This window comes from Notolepis coatsorum (assembly GCF_963971535.1).
Source record: "Notolepis coatsorum genome assembly, chromosome: 9".
Lineage (NCBI taxonomy): Eukaryota > Metazoa > Chordata > Actinopteri > Aulopiformes > Paralepididae > Notolepis > Notolepis coatsorum.
In genome coordinates, this window is record NC_140173.1 from 116,240,352 (window position 1) to 116,259,478 (window position 19,127).

Genomic DNA, 19,127 nt, shown 5'->3' on the forward strand with positions numbered 1-19,127 from the left:
CGTCTTTGTGGACCCCTAGGTTCTTGTAGTATGCTACTATGTGTTCTACCCCATAATGCCCTGAGTGGGAGGGTAGTTTGTTTACCAGTGTTGTGGCTATGTTTGTGAAGAAACTATTTAAGTAATTGGCTACATCCAGCTTGTCTGTGATGAGCGTGTTGTCCGTCTTTATGTTTGAGAATCTGGTTTTAAGTTTTTTACTGCAGCCTAGTTGGTTATTGAGTCATTTCCAAAGTTCACGTGGTTTGTTTTTGTTTTCCTCGGTTTTGTCATTGATGAAATATTTTTTTGCTGTTTTGGTCATGGAGTTTACATTTCTTAGTCTGTTTCTTTCCAGTTTGAGTTCAGTCACGTGGGCTTGGAGTTCACTGCTCGTGCTTATGGTAAGCTTTGACTGACTTTTACGAAACTCAGAGCATTTTTTGTCTCTGGTTTTCATAGCGGTCAGTATTTCAGCGTGCATCCACGGCTCCGCGCTATTTTTTACCCTGGTGGTTCTTAGGGGGGCCATGTTGTTTAGTATCGTTGAAAATTTGGTTTTGAAGCCAAGCCATGTTTCTTCAACCAGTGTACCATTGAGCTCATCTGACCAGTCCAGACTCTCCAGTTCAAGGTTAAAGGCCTCGCTAGAGTAGGTTTTGAGGTCTCTAGATGTGACAGCCAACCTTTTGTTTTAGCTTTTTGCGGGTGCAGAATATCATGATCACTTAACCCGCATGCTATAACCCCTTTATTGGCGATCTTGGACTTGTCAGAGGTCATGATGAGGTCAATGGTAGTCTGAGTTGACTCACATACACGTGTGGGTTGTGTGATTAGCTGGCTGAGGCCGTGCAGATCACAAAATCTATTGTAGGATTTGAAGACGGGTGCATCTTTTTGTTGCATATCCGTGTTCCAATCCCCAATAAGAATAATTTCTGCATCCTCAGCTCCAGCTAAGCACGCATCCAACACATCATAAAAGCCATTTTGGTCTGGCGGTCTGTAAATTGTGCCGACTAGAACAGATTTAGCCCAGACACGCATCATGCCGGCTAGCAAGCTAGCTAGCTACAGGTCACGGCCTGCTGATTAACGTTACAAGCTCAAAAACCTTATAACTACTACTGTCGTGTCCATAAGTTCCCTGGCAGAATACTTTGTTTGTGAGGACAAACGTATACAAAGAGGAGAGAACCATTTTAAATCGGGGCATGTGGAGGAGTTTCGGGAATGGCTAGGAAGCTAGCGAGCTACTAACATCATGTAAAAAACAATAACGTTATAAACTAAACTAAGGATTTGGATAGTCGACTATTAGTCGACTATGAAAAAAAGAAAATTGAAAAAAGTATAATAATAATAATAATAATAATAATAATAATAATAATAATAATAATAATAATAATAATAATAATAATAATAATAATAATAATAATAATAATAATAATAATAATAATAATAATAATAATTATTATTATTATTATTATTATAATTTTTTTTATCATTCCATTTGGACTGTGGGGGTGCTTAATGTCTGAAGGAGTCAACGGAAGGCACTCCTCCCTCCCCTTCAAACTTTCTCCTTTGATGCACCTGTCAATGCAATAGGTTTGGAATGAGCACGAAATCTCAAATAAACACCGGAGTTGGTTGACATATGAATCGCTGTACTCACCTTTTCAAATGTATCTCCTTATTTTTTTTCTTTTGTCTTGTTATCTTTTTTACCTTGTTTATTTTATTTTTATTTTTTATTTATTTATTTATTATTATTTACTATTTTTTCATATTTCTTTTTATTACCATTACTATAATCTCTATCTGAAACTGTTTTTGTTTGTCTGCCTGTCACTTTGTCTTGATGTCTGCTGTCTTTTGTATTCCGTTTTGTGTTTCAAATAGAAAACCTTCAAGTATATATAATTTGTAAATGTTGGTTGCACTGGAAAAAACCCAATAAATAGATATATTAAAAAGAAAGATTGATATCATATAGCCCTTACCTTGACTAGGATGTACCCCAAAAAGAATATTCCAATTATCTGATCACGATTCCAAGTAGTGATGTCCATCGTGTCGCCAACATAATCCACCACACATCATACGTCGGGAGCATTTCATTCTTCTCAATCCGACCGTTATAAACGCTGAGTTTGAGCAGAATAAAAAAACGACCCGGACCCATTCGATCGACCCACAGGCCATGATACAAGGTTTCAAAGGGTGCTCAATACCGCCGTCTAGCTGGATGCGGCCGGTATTGCACCTTGGCGACCTCAGACTCATTCCCTATGGTGACAACCGGCTCCCTGGGTGGATAATGAATAAAAATATCGGAAAAAAAGAAGAAACGACCCAGAAACGTGTTAACACGTTTTTGGCACTCAACGGTCGGGGCCCAGAAACGTGTTAACATGTGATTGGCACCCAAAGTGTTAAGGGAACCATTAGGGCCTTTGAGTGAGTTTTTCAAGGTTTATGGATAATAGTAATTCCTTAACCCACCTATTGTGAGATGGAGGTTGGTTATGTTACCATTTAAAGAGAATAAGGCCCTGTCCACACGAGCGCTGGATTTAATGTAACCGAAGTTTGAAAAAAATAAACCTCTGTCCACACAGGTGTTAGATCCTGATCAAACTGGCCAGTATCACGTCTTCGTCTGTTTGGCTCTCCATCCAATTCCTCTGCGTTGTGTCATTTTAATGGTCCTGACGTCTCCTATACTGGTTGATTAAATCCTTATCTCACCCCGTTAGTACAATCCGCAAACCATAATAATTCTCCACCTCCGTAAGAATCCGACACTTCGACAACGTGAAATACCTTACAAGGAAAAGCGTGGTTTATTTGATAAACAGAAACCTCAGCTCAGATGTTAACAGATTGTATTGTCCTTGAAGAGTCTATTCTAATGATATTTCGGTGTGTTCAGTCTATCTAATGATCTTTCGGTCCAGTCTATTGTCCCTCTGCTATTTCAGTCCAACAATGGTCAGGCCTGTTCGTTAGCCAAGACCATCCTCGTGGTAGCCGAAGCTAATGATGATGTGGCATTCTCCCCCCCCCCCCTCTGTGATAAGAGGAGAGAGTCTCTTGGTCCCTTCCCTCCTGTGGGATTTGTTTCTTTGGTCTGCCTCACACCCGGAAACACTGTTCGACTTATAGATCTTCGTTGTCGCAACGACGGCCCACCCCTTTCTGGTTGTCATGTGCCGCGCTGTCATGACAACTGCTAAATAACCTTTACACACATCAAAACGCAGTTACTGTCAAAACCTCCATCGCGCTCTGCCTCTGTGGCCCCTTATCTTTGTTTTGTCTTCCAATCGGAATTCAAAACAAACACTCTCGCTGGCAGTGTGCTTGTGAAACCCTGAACCACCGTTCTATCACCGTCTTCCATGCACATTTCGATCTCACCGTTTTAGCTGTGGTCATCTCCCCCCAATCTATACATCACATCCATTGAAAAAGCACCCCAAATCCTTCATTCCCCCCTTTGATTCTTAATCAACCTTCAGAATCAACAGACTACTTGGTTTTTCAATTAATTATACACAAAAATAGACTCATAACAATGAGGGCCCCTCCGTCTGCTGTTTTCCTTATTGTTTTCCATTACCCGCATCACACCCAAACCAGAAAGGATAAACAACGGTCAGGGAGGAGAGAGAGAGAGAGAGAGAGAGAGAGAGACAGAGAAAAACACAGATTGCAACTTTTCAGACAACACACCTGAACCCTTCGGCCCCCCCTGTTAGGTACACCCCACGTCCAAATCAGAGCGCTCCGTTCCCTCTTACAGTACACCTCCCATCTTGGGCCGGTCCCGTCTCCTAGGGCAAGGGCCCCTTTCAGTGACGGCTCCTTTCCTGAGCTGGTCCCCCTCCCAGGGCGGATCCCCTAGGCAAAAATGTCTCCCCTGGTCTGCTACTGCTCAGTGTCTCTGGCTGTCCTCTCCACATCTGCTCCTCCACCGCTGCCGTCTCTCTCTCGTCGTGGATGATCTGTGTACCAGGCTGCGGTGCCTGGCCCCTGCGGCTTCCTCCTCCTCCAGTCTGTCTCCTGGTCGTCTCCACCGCTGTCGGTGTCTCCCCCCGCTGAAAGCAGAGACACAACATCAGCAGTCGTCTGTACATTCGACTTCCCTTGTTTTGCTATTAGTCTACCACCTTCTCCACACCCATAATCTGTCCTACAGGGCTGTTCCCTGTTTGTCTTCCGGCGTGACACCCGCAGCTAAACGATACCCACTCCGCGCTCTATCTGTTCATCCCAGGTTGACCCCCAGCGCGCGCCAGTTCTTCTGGTGACATGTCTTCAAGACTCTGCCTATTTATTAGGTGTGAGAAGGCCCCACTGGAGATCGAACTCCCTCTTATTTCATAATTAAACTTATTTAATTAACCGCATCTCATCTCTCTCTGTGCAATTCTTATTTAATCATTCCCCCCTTCTGCCACTAGATGGTAGTACAGACCTATATCTAAATATTCCCCTATGGGTAATGAAAACTCCCCAGCACTACCCCCCCTCCGCCACTAGGTGGCGACCTACTCCTCCTCTATGGTGTTTTAGTTGACGTGTCACTTCCTGGTTCTTATCTGTTGTTATCTCCTCGTGGCTCTGCCATCTTGTCTCGCTCATAACGGCTACTCTCTCAAACAAACGAACGCTGCCCTTCCTTCCAAGGCCTAAAAACACAGCTGTTTTTCCTCTCTTTCCTATCAGGGGACGCTTCTCCCAGACTAAACTCTTGCTTATCGGACATAATACACAGTTTAAGGTAAATTCCCGACCGACTTTCCTCCCGTCAAAACAAATTCCGGCCGTCTTGAGACCACAGCGACCAGTTTAAGGTGGGCCGTCTCAGGCGACAGTCTTGTCATAACAATCCCGCCATAACAGATTTCAGTCTGGTTCAGCACCCCCCACTCTCCTCATCTCTCTCATTATGGCTCCTTCTGCCCTATTTTGCTTTCTTTCGTCATCTATGACTGTTTTGGTTCCCTTTCAGATAACACCTTCGATTTTCAAAACAAAACTGTGCCGCTCTGCTCTGTCCCAAAACACACTATGGAGCTGGCCTTCTCTCTGTGTCAAACTAATTACGTTTACGGATGCACTATCTGTTCGTTTTTATTTGGCTTAAAAGATCAAAACAACCGTGTGTGCACAGTGAACTCACATCTTTCTCCTAAGCGCTGTTTCTCCTACAGCGCTGGTCCGCCTCATGACCGCTCGACTCGACGCTCTCTCCCAGGGCTGGCCGGCCTTGCTTCGATCATGATTCTCCCACACACGATGACTGTTGTCCACTGTCGCCCCATTATTGAAAAAGTCTTTATCCGTTGTTCTTATCTCTTGCAAATCCGGCTGTCATCATCGGCAACCAACTGTTCCTGTTGTTTTTATCTCTTGCAAATCCGGGTCACGGCACCAACTGTTAGATCCTGATCAAACTGGCCAGTATCACGTCTTCGTCTGTTTGGCTCTCCATCCAATTCCTCTGCGTTGTGTCATTTTAATGGTCCTGACGTCTCCTATACTGGTTGATTAAATCCTTATCTCACCCCGTTAGTACAATCCGCAAACCATAATAATTCTCCACCTCCGTAAGAATCCGACACTTCGACTACGTGAAATACCTTACAAGGAAAAGCGTGGTTTATTTGATAAACAGAAACCTCAGCTCAGATGTTAACAGATTGTATTGTCCTTGAAGAGTCTATTCTAATGATCTTTCGGTGTGTTCAGTCTATCTAATGATCTTTCGGTCCAGTCTATTGTCCCTCTGCTATTTCAGTCCAACAATGGTCAGGCCTGTTCGTTAGCCAAGACCATCCTCGTGGTAGCCGAAGCTAATGATGATGTGGCATTCTCCCCCCCCCCCCCCCCTCTGTGATAAGAGGAGAGAGTCTCTTGGTCCCTTCCCTCCTGTGGGATTCGTTTCTTTGGTCTGCCTCACACCCGGAAACACTGTTCGACTTATAGATCTTCGTCGTCGCAACGACGGCCCACCCCTTTCTGGTTGTCATGTGCCGCACTGTCATGACAACTGCTAAATAACCTTTACACACATCAAAACGCAGTTACTGTCAAAACCTCCATCGCGCTCTGCCTCTGTGGCCCATTATCTTTGTTTTGTCTTCCAATCGGAATTCAAAACAAACACTCTCGCTGGCAGTGTGCTTGTGAAACCCTGAACCACCGTTCTATCACCGTCTTCCATGCACATTTCGATCTCACCGTTTTAGCTGTGGTCATCTCCCCCCAATCTATACATCACATCCATTGAAAAAGCACCCCAAATCCTTCACAGGTGAACAACCGCATATAATTGCGTACCCATGGCAGGCTGGAAAAACCAGCAACCGATACATGTAGTACAATGCCAAAACAGTAGGCGGCGATGTTGTTCAGACATGAAGGCCATTTCAACCAATCAGAAAAGGTTGAACGCTCACTAAACTTCCTGTTTAGAAACACCATAGCCATCATTTTGCCAACGGAACATATATTTTCAGCAAAGAAAGAAACTGCAATAAAAGTGCAATAAACAAACGGATACATTCACTGTGTGTTCTGCCTCTCATTTGTTGATGAAACAAAACCATCAGCAACACAATTTACCACCAAGAGCGGATAGTTTAGTCTCACAAAAGACCGCCGGTGTTGTTAGCTACATGCTAATGTGAATGGCTATATCTATGTATAGTATATAGCTTAAATGCTAACGTAATGTGGTAACGTTACCGCTATGAATGGATGCAAACGTTATTTAACACATTGCAGTCTGGACTGGGTTCCTTATAACAATAACTTGACAACACATGAGTTTAGTTTAGCCGCAGCTACATGTTTACTCTGAGCATCAGGTCAGGAATGCAGACACAGACATCAGTCGATCACAACACTCTTCAACACACGATACGTTTCAAACAAAAGTTTGTTACAATCATTTTCATATAACGCTACTTGGGACAGCTCTGCTGTAAACACTGGTGTAGCTGGCTCTGCTCTAATCTCTCTACCCCGCGCTCGGTTGTTAACTTGCTATTGTTTGACAGTCTGCCGTAAACATGGGAAATAATTGCGACAGCTCTGCTGTAAACACTGGGAATAACCTCGGTTGCTATGCCCACACGCAACTGCAAAACCGCAAAACTTCACCCTGGGCTCCGGTTTTCAAGACCGCGGTTGCAGTGTAGCAAATCCCCGGTTGTGTGTGGCCGAACAGTGCAACTGCGCACATACAATCATGGTTATATTAAATCCAGCGCTCGTGTGGACAGGGCCTTAGTCGCCTGGCCAATAAAGTGGAGAAGGCGAGAACAGGATGTGCTATTTTAGAGGAAAGAGGCTGCAGAGGAACACCGAACAGGGCCACGAGAGGATCAGGGGTAATAGTAGTGTTGTAGGCTGTGCCGATAGTTTCGAAGATTTCAGACCAGAATGTGGCAAGGCTGGGGCAGGACCAGAACATGTGGGTATGGTCGGTGGGGGATTGTTTGCATCTATTACATGCGTCAGAGATGTTAGGGTAAATTCGGGAGAGTCTCAAGTTCAGACTTTTGTAAAAAATAAAATAGGTCACGACTTGTTGGGATTAGGCACGTTTATTTTTTTATTTGTTCACCTTTTCTCCAACCCCCCTGTTGTGAAGGGCCAGATTAAACCGAATATATATATTTATTTATATATATATATTTAATTGTATTTGTATATTCTCTAATATTCCCTGATATCCCTTGTATATTCCTTGTACAATATGCATTGAATATCCATTCTAGCCTACTGAACATCCCATAATAGTCTCCATTCTACTATTGGTCGAGACCTTGGTGCCAGGCTGCCATACCCCTCAGACCCAGTTCAAACGTACCGCTCGACATGTACGAACAAGTCCTAGTTCCGCGTAGGAATTTGGCTACCGCACCACTAATGGGACTATTTGTTCATAGTGCGTATATATACTGCGCTACTAAAGTAGGACTTTCTTTTCAGTCCAGTTTCTTACCCTCCAATAGAGTCACAGACGTAAAGCCTCCCCGCGACGCCACGTGTGGGAGTAAGGCCAAGTTCGCCTACCATCGGTATTGAGACATCGTGTATATTAATATTTGAATAGTCATATTTGGCACTATATCGTCGAGTTGGACGTAGTCTATTAAGCTAATAATAGTCTGTTAATATATAGTGCTTCGTGCGGTGAGAATACTACCGTAGTCAGTACCCCATCGTTTCGGGCAGAGAACTGGCTGCTTACCCAGGGTGGTTGACCCTATGTGAAGCTGCACCCGAGGAGCCCCAGAGCCGACGAGCGAGTGGACCTGTATACCGGATTATTCTACCGACGACAGCCCGCCTTCCCAGGCACGGATTATGCTTTGGATACTTTGATTATTCCATGGATAAAGACCCCCGACACTGCCGTGTGTTGGAACCCCCCCCCCTGGAGAGGACGCAAGGTGAGGAGACGCTCTGCAAGACGAGGTCTCATCACGTCTCTCCCCCGTGGACCGGAGAGAGCCGGCCCACAAAGAGTCCACCTGCTTTCATCTGTGGTCCAAGGATCGCCGGCGTATTGAACGGCACTACAGTGGGTTCACCTGGGATACCCTTGGCCGGACGAGGCAGCTGGATTCTACCCCCCCCCCCCCTCCTACTCCTGTCGGCTTACAAGCGACCGGATTAACCCCCTCTAGTGTATCCAGCCTATAATCATTAAAGTATCATTGCTGTTATTCCTTAACTATTCCAGGTCGTATATTTACCACCTGCGCCTTCAGAGATTGGACATTCTCTATTGATATACCGACGAATACTCCTTGCCATAAAAGTGCATACTATTTCAATTCATAAATGTAATTAAGTGATTAAGTGCTTATTCTACACACCATCGCTGTGTAGGAAATAAAGACCTGTTTCTAATTCGTACATTTGTGTTGGATCCGTTTCATCTACGTGAGAGTGTTCATGATAATATATTTATGCCGTGTACTGGGTGGCCGAATATTAAGTACAAAGGTAGTGGTAGTAAGTATCATATCTAGTAATACAGTCAGGGAATTGTACCCCTCAGTTACAATTGGTCCTTCGAGCCGGATGGTAATCAGTGTAATATTAATATAGTGTTATTAATATTGAAATGGCCTATGATGAACACTCCACGAAACGATCCTCCTAACCAACGCCCGCAGCGCGAACGACGGCTCCCTCAGTACTTAGAGGCTTACGCTGTCAGTCAACAACCTAGTCTTCTACTAACAGTAAACGCGGTAAAACTAGAAAGTAAAAGTATGTCTAACCCCAACGCCCAGACTACCCCGACCATAGAGGCCCCTACGGGCTCTAATGTAACTGACCAAGTTCACGGTGGGGACCAGTGGGAACCAGACATGACTTCACACCCCGCCAGTACTGAAGAAGTAGTCCCCGATGAGTCCCGGGAGGAATACAACGCTACCGAGAGAGAACTCGGCACGGAAGAAGACGGGGAGAGCACCGTGGAGATAGAGCTCCAAGGCTCCGCAAGGAGTACCCCGAGGGAAGGCTCCCCTATACAACCGCCTTCTCCCAGCGAGGCAGAGAGGACCCTACAGCAGGCCTTCCTCATCAGCCTGAACGCCGCTGCTGAACGCGACCGACTGCAGATCCAGCAGCGGAGTGAAGAAGAGCATATACGTCTAGAAATAAGACGCATTCAGATGGAAGAGAATGTGGCCCGAGACCGAGCAGACAGCCAGCGAGCAGCTGCTGGTGCTCTACGGGACGCAGAGCGCGACAGACAGCAGTCGCAACTAATAGAACAGCTGATCAGACGGACAACACCCTCTCCCTCCGCCAGAGGCTCCAGGAACTCGTCTAGACACACCTCCAGGGCGGCATCCCCTAGCCGAGTAAACAACCCTGAACTTGACCAACAGACGAGGTCTATACCCCCCACAGACCACCTCCCCCCACCGGTCCAAGCGAGACCTAGCAACCGGGAAGGAGCAGCATATCCTGTGGAGAGGCTAAACCAGAGACTACAAGCACTGGATGACCTAACTGAAGACGAAGAGGAAGAGGAGGAGAACCACGCCCGAAGACAGCACAGTACTCTACCGGACCAGGAGGTCCGGTACAGCCCAGGCTATACTCCCGCGGAGCTGCGCTACAGACCCCCGACTCTATACACGGGTGAGCACGACGCACGACCCGCACCGAGGAACAGCACCTGGACAAGCGGGCCATGGTACACTGCCAGTACCAGCCCATACCAAGGAGCGGGAGGAGACTCGCCTAGGAGGCCTCTCCCCCAACGCTCGCCGATGTATCCACAGTCAGCGTCATACATTGGCACGCCTATGGTACCCGACTTCACCCAAGAGAACCGGGCCCAGTATACAGAACTCCGCATGTGTCTGGAGACCATGTTGGTGGATGTATTGGATGAACGCCACAAATACGCCATCCTACTGCAGCACTTAAAGGTACCCCGCGCACATAATATAGCGCTCGCCTACGCGACTTCCACCACCCCATACACAGCAGCGCTGGTAGCATTGGACCAGAGGTATGGGCGCATATGGGATTACGTGATCCAGGAGATCCGACACATCGACCGCTTACCCCCAGCAATAGACAATCGAGCACTGGACGACCTGTCCATCAGAGTGCAGTCCCTGGTAGGGATGTTGGGAGCGCAAAGAGAGAAGGGGAAGTATGAACTTTACGCCAACTCAAATGTGGAAAGGATTCTGAAGAAGCTGCCGCCCGCTCGTCAGGAGCGCTTTAGGCGGCAGAGGGACCACAGAGACCCAAATGGCCCCGAACCGAACCTCCTCGATCTAGCAGACTTCCTGGCGAGAGAAGTCAGCAGCCTACGGCTAGATACATTCGGACGGAGCACCCCTGGCTCCAGAGAAGGAACCAGACGACTAAATGATGGAAGAAGATCGGTGACTGTGATGCACCAATCGGAGTCAGTACCGAGCAGCAGGAGCCACAGTACCCCCTCCAGAACGGAGAAGTGGAAGATAGTGTGCCCCTACTGTGAGAAAGAACACTGGCTAGCGCAATGTGACTCCTTCCCCAAGCTGAACGCGGAGGAAGCAGGTCAATGGATAAAGTCCAACAAGCGCTGTTTTCGCTGTGCGCGCTCACACATGGCAGCCGAATGCCGCTTAAAGAAAAAGTGCACCAAGTGCGATGGAGCCCATCTGGACATACTTCACGACAGTAACAGACGGCGCCCTTCACCTGCACCATCCAGCCGCAAAGCGAGCGTCATGTACATCGATCCCGCCAGCAGCAGTGGAGCCCGAGTACTCCTAAAAGTAGTGCGTGTGACACTAAGCTACCAGAATAAAGTCCTGGACACTTACGCCGTCCTCGATGACGGGTCAGAGAAGACCCTGCTGCTCGCCTCCGCTGCGGCCCAGCTAGGGCTGCGGGGAAGCGAAACCCAAATGACAATTCGGACAATAAGACGAGATTTGAAGACGATAAAGGGCGAGAATGTCTCATTCTCTATCGCAGCAAGCGGCCAGCCTGAGCGACGGTACCAGATTGCAGACGCTTTCACCAGCCAAGAAATAGGACTGTCGCGGTACACATACCCCGTCGCCAAGCTGATGGAGAAATATGCACATCTGCGCAAGTTACCGATCCCGCTCATAGACAATGCTATGCCGACCCTGTTGATAGGCTCCGACCATGCAGACCTCATTGTCCCGATAGACCGGGTTCATACCGGACCCCGAGGCTGTCCTGCAGCAGTCGAGACCCGTTTGGGATGGACTCTCCAAGGCCCGCTCGCCAAATCTCTCAACCGAAGTACAGCCACTAGATGTCTCCACTCCCGAGTCACAGAGGGAGAAACCGCACTCCTGCAACACGTAGAGCGGCTATGGACCCTGGAACAAATGCCCTTTAAAAACGGAAAGAAAGACATTCGCTCTAAAGATGACATTTACGCAATTCACCTCCTCGAGACAGGAACCAAGAGAGTCCCGGTCAACGGCGTGTTGAGATACGCCACGCCACTCCTGCGGCGAGAAGGAATGCCTACTTTCCACGCCAAGACAGACGCCACAGAACGGTACCTGCTGAACACGGAGCGGCGCTTAGCCAAGAACCCCGCCCAAGAGAGTGTATACCGCGCTGAGATTGAGAAGCTCATCACAGCGGGACACGTCACAAAGATGGACATTAAAGAGGCTGACCAGACCACTGAATCGTGGTACGTGCCCCACCACAAGGTCCATCACAACGGTAAAGACCGCATAGTATTTAACTGCAGCTACCAGATCGGATCCCAAAATCTGAATAAAGAGTTACTGCCCGGTCCCACACTCGGCCCCTCCCTACTCGGCGTTCTACTCCGCTTCCGCCAGGAAAAGGTGGCCATCAGCGGGGACATTAAAGGAATGTTCCTGCAGGTGAGATTAGTAGAGGCGGACAAGCCCCTGTTACGGTTCCTATGGAGAGAGAAGCCAGGAGATGAGCACCCAGCCATCTACCAATGGGAAGTCCTCCCCTTCGGAACGACGTGCAGCCCCTGCTGTGCGACATTTGCACTACAGAAACATGTAGCAGAGGACCCAGCAGCGGACGAAGAGATCTACACAGCATTTGTCCTCGCCCGCTCGAGAATAGCCCCACGCAAGCAACAATCTATCCCACGTCTAGAGCTCTGCGCAGCCCTAGCCGGAGCGCACCTAGCCACGCTCATCCAACGTGAGCTCACCATACCGGTGTCTAGAACAATCCTGTGGTCAGATTCCACGACGGTACTCGCCTGGATCAAATCGGACTCATGCAAGTACAAAGTCTTCGTGGGAGTCAGAGTCACCGAGATTCAAGACTTAACCGAAGAGTTAACCGGAGAAACAGAGTGGCGCTACGTTGATACAAAACAGAACCCAGCTGACGTCATCACCCGGGGGATGCCCCTGGATGACCTCACCCGTCGCAATGTCTACAGTGACGGCCCCGCATTCCTAAGACTCCCGGAAGGACAGTGGCCCATGCCTATCCCGAGGGAAGCAAGTCCAGAGGAGGTGGAAATTAAGAAGTCTGTGTTCTGTGGATTGAGCACCGTAGCCTCCACCGACCCTAACATAAACGATTGCACGTCCATAGAGAGTGCACAACAAAGAACATTCCTGCGGTACCACCCGGAGTGCAAGTCCCCCGCTGATATGTCAGCAGCTAACTACGAGGAAGCAGAATTGCTTCTACTGCAGCGAGCCCAGAGAGACTCGTTCCCTATGGCCTTCCGTAGATTCACATCACGGAAAGGAAGACCGTCTACCCTATTGTCCGATCATGGGACAAACTTCAAAGGCGGCGAAAGAGAGCTGAGAGAGAGCTTCCAAGCTATGGGCCCAGAACTTAAGACCCACCTCGCTCCAGCACAGGTTGATTTCCAATTCAACCCCCCAAACGCACCCCACTTCGGTGGCACTTGGGAACGAGAAGTGCGCTCCATAAAGACAGCCCTGTACGCAGTACTTGGGGCCCAGACTGTGGCGGAAGAAGTCCTAATGACAGTCCTCACGGAGATTGAGGGAGTACTTAACTCGAAGCCCCTCGGATATGTCTCCAGTGATGTGGCGGATATCGACCCAGTTACCCCCAACACACTCCTGATGGGGCGGCTAGATCCTGCATTACCACAGACAATGTACCGGCCTGAAGAAGCGAACGGCCGACGAATGTGGAGGTACAGCCAAGTATTAGCCGACAAGTTTTGGAACAGTTTCCTACTGCACTACCTACCGTCTCTACAGACCCGCCAGAAGTGGGTAAAGGAGAGAGACAATTTGACAGAAGGAACAGTCGTCATGATTATTGATCAATCACTGCCCAGAGCTATGTGGCCGGCCGGCCGCGTAAGCAAAGTGATCACCGGTGCCGACGGCAAGGTCCGAGCAGCTGAAGTGCTCGTCCAGGGTCGCACTTACACCCGTCCCGTGGCAAGGCTCATAGAACTGCCTCGACTCCCAGACACAATCGATGATGACCATGACCCTACAACCCTATGACTTTGTGAAGTTGACTGACCCCTACAGCAAACCCTTATGTGTAAATAGACAACGCGATTAATCTGTCTCTGTTTAACTGATTAGGTCCGGGACCTATTCAGGGGGTGGCTGTTGTGAAGGGCCAGATTAAACCGAATATATATATTTATTTATATATATATATTTAATTGTATTTGTATATTCTCTAATATTCCCTGATATCCCTTGTATATTCCTTGTACAATATGCATTGAATATCCATTCTAGCCTACTGAACATCCCATAATAGTCTCCATTCTACTATTGGTCGAGACCTTGGTGCCAGGCTGCCATACCCCTCAGACCCAGTTCAAACGTACCGCTCGACATGTACGAACAAGTCCTAGTTCCGCGTAGGAATTTGGCTACCGCACCACTAATGGGACTATTTGTTCATAGTGCGTATATATACTGCGCTACTAAAGTAGGACTTTCTTTTCAGTCCAGTTTCTTACCCTCCAATAGAGTCACAGACGTAAAGCCTCCCCGCGACGCCACGTGTGGGAGTAAGGCCAAGTTCGCCTACCATCGGTATTGAGACATCGTGTATATTAATATTTGAATAGTCATATTTGGCACTATATCGTCGAGTTGGACGTAGTCTATTAAGCTAATAATAGTCTGTTAATATATAGTGCTTCGTGCGGTGAGAATACTACCGTAGTCAGTACCCCATCGTTTCGGGCAGAGAACTGGCTGCTTACCCAGGGTGGTTGACCCTATGTGAAGCTGCACCCGAGGAGCCCCAGAGCCGACGAGCGAGTGGACCTGTATACCGGATTATTCTACCGACGACAGCCCGCCTTCCCAGGCACGGATTATGCTTTGGATACTTTGATTATTCCATGGATAAAGACCCCCGACACTGCCGTGTGTTGGAACCCCCCCCCCTGGAGAGGACGCAAGGTGAGGAGACGCTCTGCAAGACGAGGTCTCATCACGTCTCTCCCCCGTGGACCGGAGAGAGCCGGCCCACAAAGAGTCCACCTGCTTTCATCTGTGGTCCAAGGATCGCCGGCGCATTGAACGGCACTACAGTGGGTTCACCTGGGATACCCTTGGCCGGACGAGGCAGCTGGATTCTACCCCCCCCCCCCCTCCTACTCCTGTCGGCTTACAAGCGACCGGATTAACCCCCTCTAGTGTATCCAGCCTATAATCATTAAAGTATCATTGCTGTTATTCCTTAACTATTCCAGGTCGTATATTTACCACCTGCGCCTTCAGAGATTGGACATTCTCTATTGATATACCGACGAATACTCCTTGCCATAAAAGTGCATACTATTTCAATTCATAAATGTAATTAAGTGATTAAGTGCTTATTCTACACACCATCGCTGTGTAGGAAATAAAGACCTGTTTCTAATTCGTACATTTGTGTTGGATCCGTTTCATCTACGTGAGAGTGTTCATGATAATATATTTATGCCGTGTACTGGGTGGCCGAATATTAAGTACAAAGGTAGTGGTAGTAAGTATCATATCTAGTAATACAGTCAGGGAATTGTACCCCTCAGTTACACCCCCCAATTTAGTCGTTCCCAATTTAGCCAATTCCCTTTTTTTTTGTTTAGTTTAGTTTATTTGACAATTATTAAAATACATTACATGTTACAACAAGTCATGCATCCTAAAATTATCAAGGATAGCACAAAAAAGTCACAGACTTATTTCCATTGTGGTCCTTGGTCTCAGCAGCACATGGTATTTACCTAAACATGTATTACACATATTACCATCAGCCTACAGTATATTGCTAAAAATAGAATTAAAAAGTAAAATACAACATTATTAATAAAATATACAAATACAATATACAAAATTTACAGACACACTAAAACTACACTACATTAAAAACTAGAACCTTCCTTAGTTACTCTGGGACATTTTCTAGGAGCCATTTCGTAACGTTCACCTTGAAACTATACAGGTTCACGATCTGTTTGGTGGTCAAAGGCAACTCATTCCACTCCTGTGCTCCTTTGTGAGCAAAAGAGCACTGTCCCATCTTTGTTCTACACCTTGGAGGATGCAGGTTTGCTATGCTAGATCTCGTTCTGTGGCTGTGTGATTCACTAACACTAGGAAAATAGTTACTAAAATATTTGGGGGCCCTGTTATTTATTATTTTGTGTACCATGTTGAGCCTAAGCTGGGCTACTCTGGCCTCAACTGGTAGCCAGTTAAGCTCCTGAAAATGTCTCCTCCCAACATGATCACGAGGTCCTAGGCCCATCACAACCCTGATCAGCTTATTCTGTGACACCTGTAGTTTCTTCTTTAATGAAGCCGACAGTCCCTCAAACCAGGCTACACTAGCATAATCAAAATGACACTGCACCAGGCTGTTGGCCAGTAGTCTAAGGCTTTTCCTGTCAAGAAGATTGGCCTTTCTAGCCAAAAACCTGGTGCGGGCATTTACCTTACCCAGCACCTGTAAGGCCATTCCCTCCCCCCCCCCCCCCCAGACTGTCATCCAGCATACAGCCCAGGTACTTCACTGCCGTTCTTGCTGCAATAACCTCAGACCCTAATTCTACCTTGAGTTCAGGAGCCTTTTTTAATCTGGGCTTAGATCCGAACAAAATAGACTCTGTTTTGCCTAAGTGAAGTCAGACAGCCAATTCCTAACCTTAGAGAGTTCCTCTCCTAGCCTTCTTTGGAGTGTACTCAGATCCTTATGGGAGATGAGCAAAGCTGAATCATCTGCAAATAAGAATAAATTACAAGAACATGCTTCTCTCATATCATTTATGTACAATAAAAATAGCAATGGTCCTAAAACACTTACTTGCGGCACCCCACAAACTATTGGTTTGGCATTCGACAAAAAACCATTGACCTCTACCCTCTGGTCCCTGTCTGTCAGATATGAGGCAATCCACTTTACATTTCAGTCCCAGAGCTTTCAGTTTATTAAGCAGTAGACCATGATTTACTGTGTCGAAGGCTTTCTGAAGATCTAGTAAGACCATTCCACACAGTTTCCCTTCATCCATCTCCTTTCTAATAAAATCAGTCAGATAAAGGAGGCATGAGTCTGTAGAATATGACTTCCTAAACCCTGATTGAAATTAATATAGAAGATTGTCCTTGCTAACATATTCTGATATCTGCTCGTGCACCACTCTTTCTAAAATCTTGGACGTGACACTCAAAATGGATACTGGCCTGTAATTACCAGGCTCAGAGCTATTCCCTTTTTTATACAAGGGAATAATCTTTGCATGTTTAGTACCACTTGGTACAATGCCTTGCTCCAGGGAGAGGTTAATAAGATGTGCAACACAGGGAGCTATTTCCTGTACCCCATCTCTTAAAAACTTTGCAGAAATGTTGTCCAAGCCAGTGGCTTTTGCTATATTAAGCTCGGCCAACATTTCTGCTACTTTCTCAACTGTCACTTTGGTCAAGGTAAACGAATTGGCCTTCCTGGTCGTTGAGCTGCCCCTAGTGTTGGTCTGGGGAGGCGTGTAGATTACCACATGCTGTCCTACTGTTGGTCTGGGGAAGGTGTAGACTACCACATGCCTCCTCCGATACATGTAGAGTTGCCAGACGCCTTTTTAACACCTGACAGCCAGGAGTTTCACTGGGAAAAGCGTAAAGCGCACAGAGGTTCACGCTATCTCCCCCAGATCCCCTCCCTGCTGAACAGGCTCCCCGACCGACCAGTAGGAGTCGCTGTTGCAATGACCAGACCTCATACCCCACCCACAAACACTGCCAATTGTGTTCATAGGGACAACTGACCAAGCTGGAGAATTGAACTTTGAATTTAACACACTGCAGAGAATTTTACCTGTGTCTCTGCAGTGGTAGGCGAGTGCTTAGACCTCTACACTACCCAGCTGCCCCATAATAAATAAATAAATATTACTCACTGTAAATTGGAATTAATTATGTTTATTCTCGTGATTGTCGATTCTATTCCGTAGATTCTGGTGGCAAAGTAACCCCAAAATAACTGGATGTAACCCCAATTACATTTCTGGCACTCTGACACACACAGACACGTAGACACACAGACACACACTCACACAGACACACACAGACATGAAGACACATGGACACGTATACTATATACACAGACACACAGAGATTCCTTCCTTTATATGTGTGGGTTGGAGTTGAGTGGGGATAGGGGAGGAGTTACTATTGCTGGACTCACCTCAAGCTCTGCCAAGAGAGGTCTGGAGAAATTCATAGTGTAATAAGTTACTATATAGCTATAATCTATATGTATACTGTAACTTATTAGACTGTGAATTTATCCACCTCTTTAACTACCACTACATCACACTAAATTTGAGTAAATGTGATGTCTACTACATGTATTATATTGTACATGGTGCATGTTGGATTGCATTCTGCCTTTGTTGTTAGACAAACCAATATCAAGGCAAGGAAAAATGTTCTTATTCAAAGATATGCATGCTAGGTTTCCTGCCATTGCCCATAACCAATTCATTACAACTGGAGTTGGGTCCCCAGGAGCCTGTCGCTGCTCCTAAATGGTTATGGTGGGTCAAATGCATTGGAATAACACGTTGTGTCTTATCTCTTTGTACAGTCAATACCCTGGTCTGTGGTCTGTCAGTAACCCACCCCTGACACCGGTCTCTCAGTCCGGAGGCATGTCAAACAGCCTGGGTTCTCAGTTCCTGCGAGGTTCCAGCGGCCACTACTCCAGCCTTTCCCACTCCGTCACAGCACCCTCCTCTGGCTCCCCGCTGTACGATGGCAGCACAGCCACAGATGTGCACGATGCCACACAGTACGACACCTCTCTACACGGCCGCCTGGCGACAGCCTGGACACCTCTTACGCCCCCTTCCCTTTAATGGGCGCATGAGAGAGAGAGAGACAGACAGACAGACAGACAGACAGACAGACAGACAGACAGACAGACAGACAGACAGACAGACATAAATAGTTAAAGAAATGTAGTTGTGTAATGTAACACATTGTGTAAAAGTCTGTAGCATGGTTAAAGGTGCATTGTGCAGTTTCGGAGGAGGGGGATTTGTTTTGTAGAGCCTGCTAAACACATTTAATGTTATCATAAATGAAAACAAAGCG

At 47.0% G+C, this 19,127-nt stretch overlaps 1 protein-coding gene across 1 annotated transcript in view; it reads left to right on the plus strand.

Moving 5' to 3' along the window:
• Positions 1 to 18,889, plus strand: part of tbxtb (T-box transcription factor Tb) — a gene marked incomplete at its 3' end in the record, with an annotated part of 31,576 nt that extends 12,687 nt beyond the window's left edge. Inside the window, exon 8 of the mRNA XM_084321418.1 lies at positions 18,619 to 18,889. Within this exon, the coding sequence (XP_084177544.1) occupies positions 18,619 to 18,889 (271 nt within the window). The remainder of the gene's footprint in view (positions 1 to 18,618) is intronic.
• Positions 18,890 to 19,127: the final 238 nt, after the last annotated feature.